Source organism: Oncorhynchus masou, chromosome 5, assembly GCF_036934945.1.
Source record: "Oncorhynchus masou masou isolate Uvic2021 chromosome 5, UVic_Omas_1.1, whole genome shotgun sequence".
Lineage (NCBI taxonomy): Eukaryota > Metazoa > Chordata > Actinopteri > Salmoniformes > Salmonidae > Oncorhynchus > Oncorhynchus masou.
Window position 1 is genome coordinate 18,836,108 of NC_088216.1, and position 12,368 is coordinate 18,848,475.

At 46.6% G+C, this 12,368-nt stretch overlaps 1 protein-coding gene across 2 annotated transcripts in view; it reads left to right on the forward strand.

The window, feature by feature from the left end:
- The window catches only part of palm3 (paralemmin 3), a 30,548-nt gene extending 21,174 nt beyond the window's left edge, over nt 1-9,374 (forward strand). Inside the window, exons 3-8 of one of the 2 annotated variants that reach the window (XM_064962309.1) lie at nt 440-520; nt 3,214-3,329; nt 4,845-4,917; nt 6,186-6,216; nt 6,524-6,580; nt 7,039-9,374. In XM_064962309.1, coding sequence (XP_064818381.1) covers nt 440-520; nt 3,214-3,329; nt 4,845-4,917; nt 6,186-6,216; nt 6,524-6,580; nt 7,039-8,111 — 1,431 coding nt within the window. In that variant the 3' untranslated portion in view covers nt 8,112-9,374. The remainder of the gene's footprint in view (nt 1-439; nt 521-3,213; nt 3,330-4,844; nt 4,918-6,185; nt 6,217-6,523; nt 6,581-7,038) is intronic. The other variant, XM_064962315.1, reaches the window with a different exon arrangement.
- Nucleotides 9,375-12,368: the final 2,994 nt, after the last annotated feature.

Sequence of the window (12,368 nt, forward strand, 5' to 3'; positions counted from 1 at the left end):
AGTGACTGTTATAGGGTGACCACCTCTCTATGGTGAGGGTTCCTGTGTGACAGGTTTGACCAGGTGTTCTCCTCTTTTATTTTACATCTTCACCTCTTCTTTCTGTTTTCTCTTTATTCTCCCTCTGTTTCTATTTTCTTCCTCTTTGTTTATCACTCCATCTCTCTCTCTTGCTCTCTCCTCTCTCTTGCTCTCTCCTCTCTCTTGCTCTCTCCTCTCTCTTGCTCTCTCCTCTCTCTTGCTCTCTCCTCTCTCTTGCTCTCCCCTCTCTCTTGCTCTCCCCTCTCTCTCTTGCTCCCCCTCTCTCTCTTGCTCCCCCTCTCTCTCTCTTGCTCCCCCCTCTCTCTCCCTCTCTCTTGCTCTCTCCTCCCTCTCTCCCTCTCTCTCCCTCTCTCTTGCTCTCTCCTCCCTCTCTCTCGCTCTCTCCCCTCTCTCTCAGGAGAAGCGTCGTCTGCAGGAGGAACAGGAGAGGGCCAAGAGGGAGATGGAGGAGGAGCGGCTGAGGCTACAGCAGCTCAAGGTGACACACACACACACACACACTCTCTGAAGGTCTGACCGTCACCCCTCTCACTGTCCCCGGCCCGTCACCCCTCTCACTGTCCCCGGCCCGTCACCCCTCTCACTGTCACCCCCCACTGTCCCCCCCGTCACCCCCCTCACTGTCCCCGGCCCGTCACCCCCCTCACTTTCCCCGGCCCGTCACTGTCCCCGGCCCGTCACCCCTCTCACTGTCCCCGACCCGTCACCCCTCTCACTGTCCCCGACCCCGTCACCCCTCTCACTGTCCCCGACACGTCACCCCTCTCACTGTCCCCGACACGTCACCCCTCTCACTGTCCCCGACACGTCACCCCTCTCACTGTCCCCGACACGTCACCCCTCTCACTATGTAGGACTATTTATTCTGAAGTGTAACGTCAAATGGCCAGAGAAGTGACCACATACACTCAGACACACAGGCTCTGTGAATATGGAGGTGGATACTGGACAGAACCCCCACACTCATTCTTCTTTCCCCACACATGTAGAAAGTAGCCATAGTGTTGTTCCGCCAAAACTCTGTACGGACTCATTCCAGCTTGTTAGCAAGGGGCTTACTTCAGTTCCAAACTCCATTCCAAGCAACACACAACTCCTAGTCTACACACACACCCTTCCTGAAATGGCCAGCCAGAGTTTGGAGGTTTGGCCTTCCTTCACTAGAATGGTGTGCGTGTGTTTACGTGCTCTGCTCTCTGCACTGGACGGCTCCAGTGTTTTCACACCACTTCCAGATTGCCGTTCCCACTGCCCTGGGGCGCATTCCTCTAATCCTTGCTGTGTGCTTGTGTACACCCAATGAGAAACTGGTTTCAGGTGACTGGTCTGCCCTCGTCTGCTACCTGGATCCACCTCCAAGAATCATTCCCCCAACCACCCTTATGAGGCTCAATTGTAACCAACTTGGAATAAACAACCGTTTTTGGTTGGCTAACTTCTAGCCTACAAGAACGCCTCTGTCTGCAACTGTACTGTACCGACTACCGAAGGAACAAACCCTGCTCTGTACTCCTCAGAGGTAAAGGTAGTATTGACCTCTCAATGGCTGTCACCAGCAGTGGTCTCTAGACTTCCTCAGAGGTCAATTACAGCCTGCTACCCCCCCCCCCCCCACCCCCACAGTTTTAAAAGGGCTATTAAAGTGGCCTAACATGAATAAGAAGACGCCACGCAATGCTAACTGCAAAGTCCACTCAGTGAAATGCATTTAAATGGACCGTTTTAAAGAGGGCGTCTATTAAGGGAACACACTCATTGAAGCGGCATATTCTGACGGTAGTGTAAAAGTAGCCTATAAAGTTGCTGGCTCGCAGTTCAACAGAGGTACTATAGCCTTCTAATTGTTCTAATCATGTAACCTGACCTCATGTTAGTCCTCTGGGGGAAGGAGCTGGACTGTTTTGCTTTCAGACACTCTTGGAGGACAATGGGTATTTCTTAATTATGCAAAAAGTTGTGAGGGTGTCCGCACTCCAAAAGATGTCTCATAAAGCTTACTGTATTTCAAGAATAGATATGACTATTTTCCCTGCATCGGGGATAGCGTGCACAGATGTTTTGTCTTTGCAGCCATCTTCAGTACCTACACACTGTAAAGCCAAAACATCTGTGTACTGTATCCCTGATGCAGTGAAAATACATATTATTTTATCATTAAATGTAGTAAGGTTTATGCGACATCTTGTTGAGTACGGACCCATCACATCTTTTTACTTATCTGAATTTCTGGGTTTTACCCACCAATCACACGTCTGGCCCTCCTTGATTAGGTATTTCTTAGAATGAGAAAACAATCCATTTAATTGAACTTCATATTAGTCCTGTTGGGTTAGAGGGAGGTGTTCTGCAAACACACATTTTGGCACTCTGAGAGGACCTGTGCCGCGACAGAAACAGGAAGGAAGTGCTCTCTGCAGACTTCCTGTCAGGGCTCTGCTGTGCATTTCACCTTCAGCTGAGGTGGTGAGAGGGGGCCAGTGGAGAGGGGAGGGGAAGGGAGTGGTGGGATAGGAGAGACCCTGTGTCCCAATTCGTTACCTTGCTCGCAAAAGCGTGCACTCATTCACTCCCCCTCATGCATTTAAAAGCATTGGATTGGTGTAAGCATAGGCTAGTAATCTTAAATCGATAAGGTGAAGTGAGCAAGTGCACACTTGGGGCAGAAATGAGTGTGTTCCTGTCTGAATGTATGGGATGGGACACCTGTTGAGGGCTTTATTGGAGTGTTAAAGGGATGGGACACCTGTTGAGCGGTTATTGAAAGGAAGTGGAGTGGTGAATGAGGTCTAATAGTGAGATGTGACCTAAGCTGATTGGATGGGGAGGTTTAAAGGTCACAGCCACTGGCTGACACCATAACAATAGTGTGTGAGAATGAAGACAGACCTGTCAGATTTAAAGACAATGCCATGTTGCATTAAGCTCATGTTGTGTTTGCGTAGGAGTGCATGATTTGGATGATGCCTATGACGTTGACAATGTTGACTGACATGCTTCTCTTTCTCTCCTTGTGTCCTCCCTCTCCCTGTGTCCTCCCTCCCTCCCTCTCTCCATGTGCCCTCCATATGTCCTTCCTCCCTCCCTCTCTCCCTGTGTCCTCCCTCCCTCTCTCCCTGTGTCCTCTCTCCCTGTGTCCTCCCTCCCTCTCTCGTGCTTTCTTTCTCCATCCAGAGGAAGTCTCTTAGAGACCAGTGGCTGATGGACGGCCCCTCTTCCCCCACATCCTCAGAGCCTCGTTCCCCGCTGTGGGGCTCCCAGGCCCAGGAGATGGAGCAACACATAGACAAGTAGGAACCTCCTATTATACACCCCATACTCACTACATTACCTGTATAGGGCTACCTGTGTACTCACTACATTACCTGTATAGGGCTACCTGTATACTCACCACGTTACCTGTATAGGGCTACCTGTGTACTCACTACATTACCTGTATAGGGCTACCTGTATACTCACCACATTACCTGTATAGGGCTACCTGTGTACTCACCACATTACCTGTATAGGGCTACCTGTGTACTCACTACATTACCTGTATAGGGCTACCTGTATACTCACCACGTTACCTGTATAGCGCTAGATACTTACTAGATGCTCTCAATGCTTGGTTCACACCATAGATACCATACTCACCACACTTTCTTTCTAGGGCTTTCTATACTCTCAATTCCTATCTGTGTTGTGCTGTACATGCAGTGTGTTTGTAGGGCCAGCCTCACCTCATAGTCTACACAGTAGCTGTATGAAGACTCTTATTCTCTAAGACATTCTATACTCTCCATGTTGTCTGTCTAGGGTTGTGGCTGTTTGTTAGATCCCAGCTTCAGATTATACACACACCTCTGACCTTAGTGGTTATAGTCTCTGCACCTCGTAGTGGTTATAGTCTTTGCACCTCGTAGTGGTTATAGTCTTTGCACCTCATAGGGGTTATAATCTCTGCACCTTGTAGGGGTTGTACCACTCTACCTTGTAGGGCTATTGTAGTCTCTGCACCTCAGGGGTTACCTGTCTAGGGTATCTGGGTTGTACATCTCTGCACCTCGTAGGGGTTATAATCTCTGCACCCTGTAGGGGTTGTAGTCTTTGCACCTTGTGGGGGTTGTAGTCTCTGCACCTCGTAGTGGTTATAGTCTTTGCACCTCGTAGGGGTTGTAGTCTCTGCACCTCGTAGGGGTTATAATCTCTGCACCCTGTAGGGTTGTAGTCTTTGCACCTTGTAGGGGTTGTAGTCTCTGCACCTCGTAGTGGTTATAGTCTCTGCACCTCATAGGGGTTATAGTCTCTGCACCTTGTAGGGGTTGTAGTCTCTGCACCTCGTAGGGGTTGTAGTCTCTGCACCTCGTAGGGGTTATAGTCTCTGCACCTTGTAGGGGTTGTAGTCTCTGCACCTTGTAGGGGTTGTAGTCTCTGCACCTTGTAGGGGTTGTAGTCTCTGCACCTCGTAGTGGTTATAGTCTTTGCACCTCGTAGGGGTTATAGTCTCTGCACCTCGTAGGGGTTGTAGTCTCTGCACCTTGTAGGGGTTGTAGTCTCTGCACCTCGTAGGGGTTGTAGTCTCTGCACCTTGTAGGGGTTGTAGTCTCTGCACCTCGTAGGGGTTGTAGTCTCTGCACCTCGTAGGGGTTGTAGTCTCTGCACCTCGTAGGGGTTGTAGTCTCTGCACCTCGTAGTGTATTTACATGTATTGTAAGTTTCTTACAGCACTGCCTTTTTATCAATGTGAGGTTAAAAGTGAATGGTTTGTTCTGGCTGAGGTTGGAACCGAACGCTAAAGAACTTTGTGTCTGTGTGTGTGTCAGGTTGCAGACAGAGAGTCAACAGTTAGCGGAGGAGGAGGAGAAACTGGAGCAGCAGATGGAAGATGGCCGAGCTGTGAGTGACACACACACTATGTCTTACTATACTTGTGAAGACCTTTTGGGGACCAACAATTGATTCACATTTTTCCCCCTAAACTCTAATTCTAAGCCTAAAATATATTTTTTACAAGTCAGGACTGGCCTCACTTGGTTTACTACTCTTGTGAGGACATCTGGCACTAAAATGTGCACACCGACACACACCTACAGACACAGAGAGAATTAGGATGGCCAAGCTGTGAGTAACGCACACAAACACTCACTGATGCACGCAGACCAATTGAATGGGCTAGCTAGAATACATGCTAGAACAAGCAGCCCCAATCATTACGTCCGTTCTTCCCACCAGTCCTGACCGACGAGGCTCCTTTCGGAGGAATAATACATTTTTCCATAATAATACGTTCATGCAGCTTTGATGTAGCACCTCTCATTCAGAGGCAGGAGCTTTACCAAGACCAAGCCCTCCTTGCATCAACAATGTACCACTCAGACGCGTGTAATCGCTCCACCTCAAGGCAACCGTGACTGTTTACCTCAGAATGACCTTGTATTTTACAACAAAGAATTCTCCTCTTCAAGCCTTTTGTTCTTATGTTTGTATTTCTTCTCCTAACCTTTGATTTTAGAGGTTGTAGAGATGGGAATCACACACCGAGCGTGTTGTTTAGTCTCGTAGCCAAGGAGCAGACCGGTGAAGGTTGACTCGTATGATAGTGGGGGTTTTTGTGGCATGGCAGAGATGGGGCTACCCTCAACACTGAGCTTTTGTTATAAAGGGGTCGTCCTCCCACCCTCTTTAAAGGTCGACTCGGTGATCTGACGTAGAAGCTGAAAGTAAAACGGCATAGTGGGTCAATTTCCGTAACAACTAAGAGCGCTGAAGCGCGAGGCTCAACTTCTATGCTGTTTCGGTGCCCTGGCTACCAGGCGGTAACTGAGAGAACCCCGTACACACGCGCAGATACTGTGTGAGAGGGAAGTCTTTGCATCTCACTCATCTCAATATCTCCGGTGCTGCTTGTGGCAACGTCATTTCACCGAGTCTGCCTTTTTAAAGTAGGGATATGTGGTATTGAGTCGTCGCTGGTGGATGGTGGACCCTAAAGTCTCATTAGCTCCCTCTTGTGGGTTGAAAATGCGTGAATGACATTGCTCATCTACCCTTTTATAATGGCATTCCTCATCTAGGGTCACGGTTACAACTTGAGACTGAAAATAATAAAAGAATGGTATGTGGTTGGAGTGTCTAACCCCGCCCCTGTCTGTCTCCTCCAATAGAATGCAGCGGTGGTGGTGGAGGCTACAGCAGGTAGGTGTCACCCGTCGCAGAATGAATGAACGACTGTCTAGCTGTCACCACCGGTTACTGTTGGCGACCGCTGGTAGCAGTCGTTGCTCCACTAGCTTGATATTACTTGACCCAATCCAATTGAATTGTTGAAAGATAAAATAATACGTCTTTGTTTCTGTTTGAGTTGGTAATGAATGTGATGTGTGGTAAAAAGACATCGTAAATAACCCAATAGATTTGAACAGAATCGGGACAGTTGAATGTTGAATGGTGGGCTTAATAAACACTGATTTAAAAAGAGTTTTATTTCCATATATGCCCACAGAAGCAGACCAAGCAGTTATCTTGGAGAATGGACAGGAAGAAGTAGAGGCTGAATCCGGTAGGGGGTTAACAATGTTACCTTCATCTCTCCTTCATTCTGAATCAACTGAAATGGGTTCTAGTCCCAGAAGACACTACAGACTGTACTGGCCTTTGATGGTATTTGTATTACAAAGACGCGCAACATGCCTTTGGCTTGGTGCTGAAATGTCACTCCTATCATTAGGACCTTCTGTCATGAGTCCAGAACAGCGTTGATTCTGGAAGCTGCTCTCTCTTCTTTTCGATTTCTAATATCACTCGTCCCATTGGCCGGCCTCTTTTCTTGTGTTTCTCCTTTACTCTCCATAACTTTCTCCAAGTTTCTACAAATGTTCCACTCTCCTGCTTCTTCCATGCTCACTTCTTCCAGAGCTTGGTAAGATTAATGTGCATCCTTGCCAAGGGTCTTGCTGATAGAAGACTGGGAAGATGATTGAAACATTTCCTAACTATGATCTGTCTGTCTTGTCACACTTTTAGGAAGAGTTGAGGCAGCACTATTGGAACGAGCTGAGATCCTCACCAATGGGAGAGGAGAGGGGGAGGGACAAGCTGCTACCCACAATGCACCAGAGGAGGGCGGACTGCACAACAGCACCAACGGTCCAGTGACGGTCGTCCCTGAAGATGGTGCCATTACCATGACGTTCCTGGGGTTCACGGAGGCGGAGTCAGGCGAGGCTCCGGTAATCGAGGAAGAAGGACTGATCATGATGCGAGCGGAGCGAGTGATTATCAATGACGAGGGAGACGAGCTGGCAAATGATCTTTCCTCTACGGGCAAGGAACAGAATGTAGACTCGGCCGCGTCCAATCAGAGGTCAGAATCTCCCGAGGAAGGAGGAATTGAGGAGACAAAACCAGAGACAACTCCTGAAGAGTCCTCAGAAGTAGCAAAAGAGACTGAGACAGAGGCAGACACAGTAACCCGAGGTTTAGGAGAAGGACAGATGGACACCGTAACCGGAGATTTAGGAGAAGGACAGATGGACACAGTAATAGGAGATTTAGAAGGACAGATGGACACCGTAACTAGAGATTTAGGAGAAGGACAGATGGACACAGTAATAGGAGATTTAGGAGAAGGACAGATGGAGGGTGTGGGAAACAGTGGTGGAGAGGAAGAGGCACAGCCAGTAGAAGAATCTCCTGTGTCTGACTTGCAGGCCCCAGATGATGTTGTTGTGGCTGCCGTTCCCGTCTCCTCTGAGACCTTACTCACCCCCAGGCCCGACGCAGAGGGAGAGGCTGCAGGCGAGCTGGCAGTGGGCGATGTGGAAGTGAAGACTGAAGTGGAAGTCAAGGGGGAAGAGGAGGCCTCGGTGGCCCCAGAATCAGCCATCCTCCCTGGGGGCCAGTTCCTGGAGGTGTCCCTAGTGGAGCCAGAGCAGGAGCCCCTGCTGTTCCCATCCAAGGCCCAGACCCTGGCCTTGGGGGCGCAGGCTCCAGCCGCCCCAGAGACACTGACCGCTACCAGGGGAGAGGCGGAGGGAGGGGTCGATGTGGCTCCCAAACGCAAGACCTGCCAGTGCTGCTCTGTCATGTGATCAATCTTTTCGTTCGCTCTCTATCTCTCTACCAAATTCTCCAATGCTTTTTCTGTGTAATACTACAAGAGGGACTTGAGTCTGCCTCTAACACTGTGAATGATGGGGGGTGGTAAGATGGTGTTATTACTGAAGTGCCTTGTGGATCTCCTTCCCTAAGGGTATAGCTCAGTTACTCATCCAGAGGAACCTGGGTTTTGTTCAGTAGGGCGAAGTGCTTTGAAATGAAAATTAAAAACCAGTGTTTTTCTTATTGGACCAGGTCCAGGTAGGCCCTCCCTGTTCGAGTCAAGTTTTTTTCTTTTGATGAACACAACCCTGATGAACACAACCCTGATGAACACAAGTTTTTTTTCTAATGAACACAACCCTGTTAGCCTTGGCTGTGTTACTGTTGGCTGGTACTGAGAATGAAAGACCAGTCTTGATCCATTATGCTGTATCTGTGTATCCACCCTACTATTCACACAGAACCTGCTTTAAACTGAACTGTGCAGGCTGTGGTAAGAGTTCTGTTTGGGGGGCGCTTATGTGTGTTTCTAGTGAATTATTTTACAAGGGAAATGCTTATCGAAGGCCCTTATCTTATTTTGTCCAATGCAAGGCCTGAGGATTGAATCATGACCAGTACAGTAGGTATGTGTCACAAATGAAACCCTAGTCCTAACAAAGTGCTCTACTGTTGACCAGGGTCTACGGTCTCTGGTTGAAAGTAGGTCACTGAGTGTACAAAACATTAGGAACACCTGCTCTTTCCATGACAGACTGACCAGGTGAAAGCTATGATCCCTTATTGATGTCACTTGTTAAATCCACTTGCACATGGATTGTGCATGTGTGCCATTGAGGGTCAATGGGAAATCAACATATTGAAATGCCTTTGAACAGGGTTTGGTAACAGGTGTCAGGCGCACCGGTTTCAGTGTCAAGAACTGCAACCGCTTTCTGTGTGGATTAAGAAAGGACCACCACTCAAACGACATCCAACCAACGTGACACAACTGTGGGAAGCATTGGAGTCAACATTTCTGAATCTTATTTTGGTCCATTATCAATTGTTAAAGGGAAAGTATGTTTTTATATCTAAATTCTATGCATTTTATTTTCTCAGTGTGTTTTCCATAGAATACAAACAGTGCTCTGACATGTATATAGCCACCATGAAATCAAGTGGGAGTGGGGGTTTATGTATATCTTTCAACAGGATACTTTTGAACTATTCAATAATGGTTTAGTGATTAAACTGACACTTGTGAAATATTATTTGATGTCCTGTCTCCTGTCTCACCATTTGTCAACATTGGACAATGAACAACGACCATGTTGCTCCATTCTAAGCTAAAACACACAGATTATGGGGTAACCTTTGATGGGAAGAGTCCAAACACACAACGCTGCATCCCAAATGGCACCCCGCTCCCTTCATAGTGCACTACCCTTGACCAGGGCCCTTGGGCACTACCTTGGGCATTAGGGTGCCATTTGGGACGCAGGCACTAACCTTTTCCCACACAGGCTTTTGCCACACCAGTGCTCTGAACATAGCAAAGGTCAATTGTATTTTATAAACTGTGTGGTTTATGCCCTGGATGCTGATTGTCTGATAGCTGTGGTATATCAGACCGTATACCACGGGTATGACAACCTGTCATTTGTTTCCTTGGTAACCAGTTTATAATAGCAGTAAGACACCTCGGGGGTTTGTGGTATGTGGCCAATATATCATGGCCTGTATCCAGGCACTCCATGTTGATTCGTGCATAAGAACAGCCTTTAGCCGTGGTATATTGGCCACATACCACACCCCTCTCGTGCCTTATTACTTAAGTATACTATACCAAAGCAATACTGTTTTTCTGTAGAAAAAACTCTTACTAAGAAATGTGGTATTAATTGGGAGAATATAAAAATGGGGCAGCAGGTAGCCTCGTGGTTAAGAGCATTGGGGCAGTAACCAAAAGATCACTGGTTCGAATGAGCACACAACTGTACATGAGATGAGCATTAAAAAAAGCTTTTTTATTTTTGCAATCCTGGAATTTGCCATAGAAAATAGTCATTTTCCTGGCACTCTACAACTGTGCAACTTTCTGACATTTGAAGAACATTTCACCATAGCAGGACAGCAGATTTATGACTAGACTCCTCTATCCCAGCACCAGTGTTCTATACACACATACACATCAATGAAGTATAGACATACTGTTGATATAGAAATACAAGATAAATATAGTGATACATGTTGTAGATATGGTGTATAGATGAAACCTAGATACTGAAGCCATGTTCGCTCTATATGCCACAGCTCTCCTCTGCTTCCTGTCTTCGAGCCAATCAGCTCCTGCTGCTGCTCTAGGCTGTGAGGACCTCCTTGGATCCACCACAACTAGACCAGCAGCTCTTGGGAAGATGGGCCCTCGTTGCAGACAGTGTGAGCCACCCCTGGTATTACTCAACCATATTAGCTCTCAAGGTAGCACCCTATTCCCTACATGGCACCCTCTTCCCTGTATGTAGAGCACTGTTATTGTCCGTGGTCTAAATTAAAGCTTTATATAGGGAATAGGGTGCCATTTTGGATTAAATTGCATTTTACTTGTCATTCCCCATTTATTCATTGCAATTGTTTTTTTATTGTTTTTTTATATTGTGATTGTTTTTGTGGCTGCTGTATGAAAACTAATAATAACCACATCTCTTCTCTCACAGAGATAAGACAGTCACCATGGAGTTTACATCTGCTACCAACACCAGAACCGGAACCGGCATGGCGGCTGGTGCAAGTACTGTATATACCCGACAGCATCTCCATTGTCAACGGAAACAGCACCTTCCAGTTAGACATGAGGGGCTTTTGGAGCATCACTGGGGTCTCCCTGTAGACCTCCTGCCCAGACTGCCTGGTGATGAGGTGGGTAGCATGATTAACTACAGTACCCATAATGCTCGGTGTAACTTAAACCTGTTTGGTCTCATTAAAGATGTTCTTCAAGCTAAGGTAATGGTATCTCATCTCCTTTTCAATACAAGGTGAGCTCCGTAATAAGGGAGTCCACGGACCTGTACTTGCTGAGGAAGGTGGAGGGCAGGACGGGACAGAGGTGGAGGAAGAGGAGAGGGAGGAGTTCAGGAAACGTGGAGTGCCTGGGGCTTCCCACCGCCAGTGCTGATGTATCTTGGGAAATCCCTCTGTGATTCCTCTCGTCCCTGATTCTCTGCCCTCTTAAGACGGGTAGAAGAAGACCCATCAATGTGATGGAAGTATAGATTCTGGGAGAGACGGGGCAGTGAAAGAGAGACGTGGAGACACTTTCTGTTTTGTAATAAATCAGTCCTGTATGTCAATGTACTGTTTGTCAATGTACTGCATGTCAATGTACTGTATGTCAATGTACTGTTTGTCAATGTACTGCATGTCAATGTACTGTATGTCAATGTACTGTTTGTCAATGTACTGCATGTCAATGTACTGTATGTCAATGTACTGTTTGTCAATGTACTGCATGTCAATGTACTGTATGTCAATGTACTGTATGTCAATGTACTGTTTGTCAATGTACTGTATGTCAATGTACTGTATGTCAATGTACTGTATGCGAGGTGAGGGTTGGGAAACCATGTAGTAGAGAACGCTGTCGGGCTTCACTTTTTGCTTACTCATCAGATTAATCTGCTGTGGTGTTATAAACCTAAATAATACCCCCCCAAATATTTTCGATAGCATGTTGTCACGTTTTAAGAATATTTAGGTTTTTAAGGATATTTGTATATTGTGTATTTTGAAGTACAGTACAGTCAACACACCACCTCATTCGAGGGTTTTTCTTTATTTGTACTGTTTTCTACATTGTAGAATAAAAATGAAGACATCAAATCTATGAAATAACACATATGGAATCATTGTAGTAACTAAAAAAGTGTTAAACAAATCAAAATATATTTTAGATTCTTTAAAAGTAGCCACCCTTCGCCTTGATGACAGCTTTGCACACTCTTGGAATTCTCTAAACCAGCTTCATGAAGTAGTCACCTGGAATGCATTTCAATTAACAGGTGTGCCTTGTTAATTTGTGAAATGTATTTTCTTCTTAATATGTTTGAGCCAATCAGTTGTGTTGTGACAAGGTAGGGGTGGTATACAGCTTATAGCCCTATTTGGTAAAATACCAAGTCCATATTATGGCAAGAATAGCTCAAATAAGCAAAGAGATACGACAGTCCATCATTACGTTACAAGACATGAAGGTCAGTCAATCT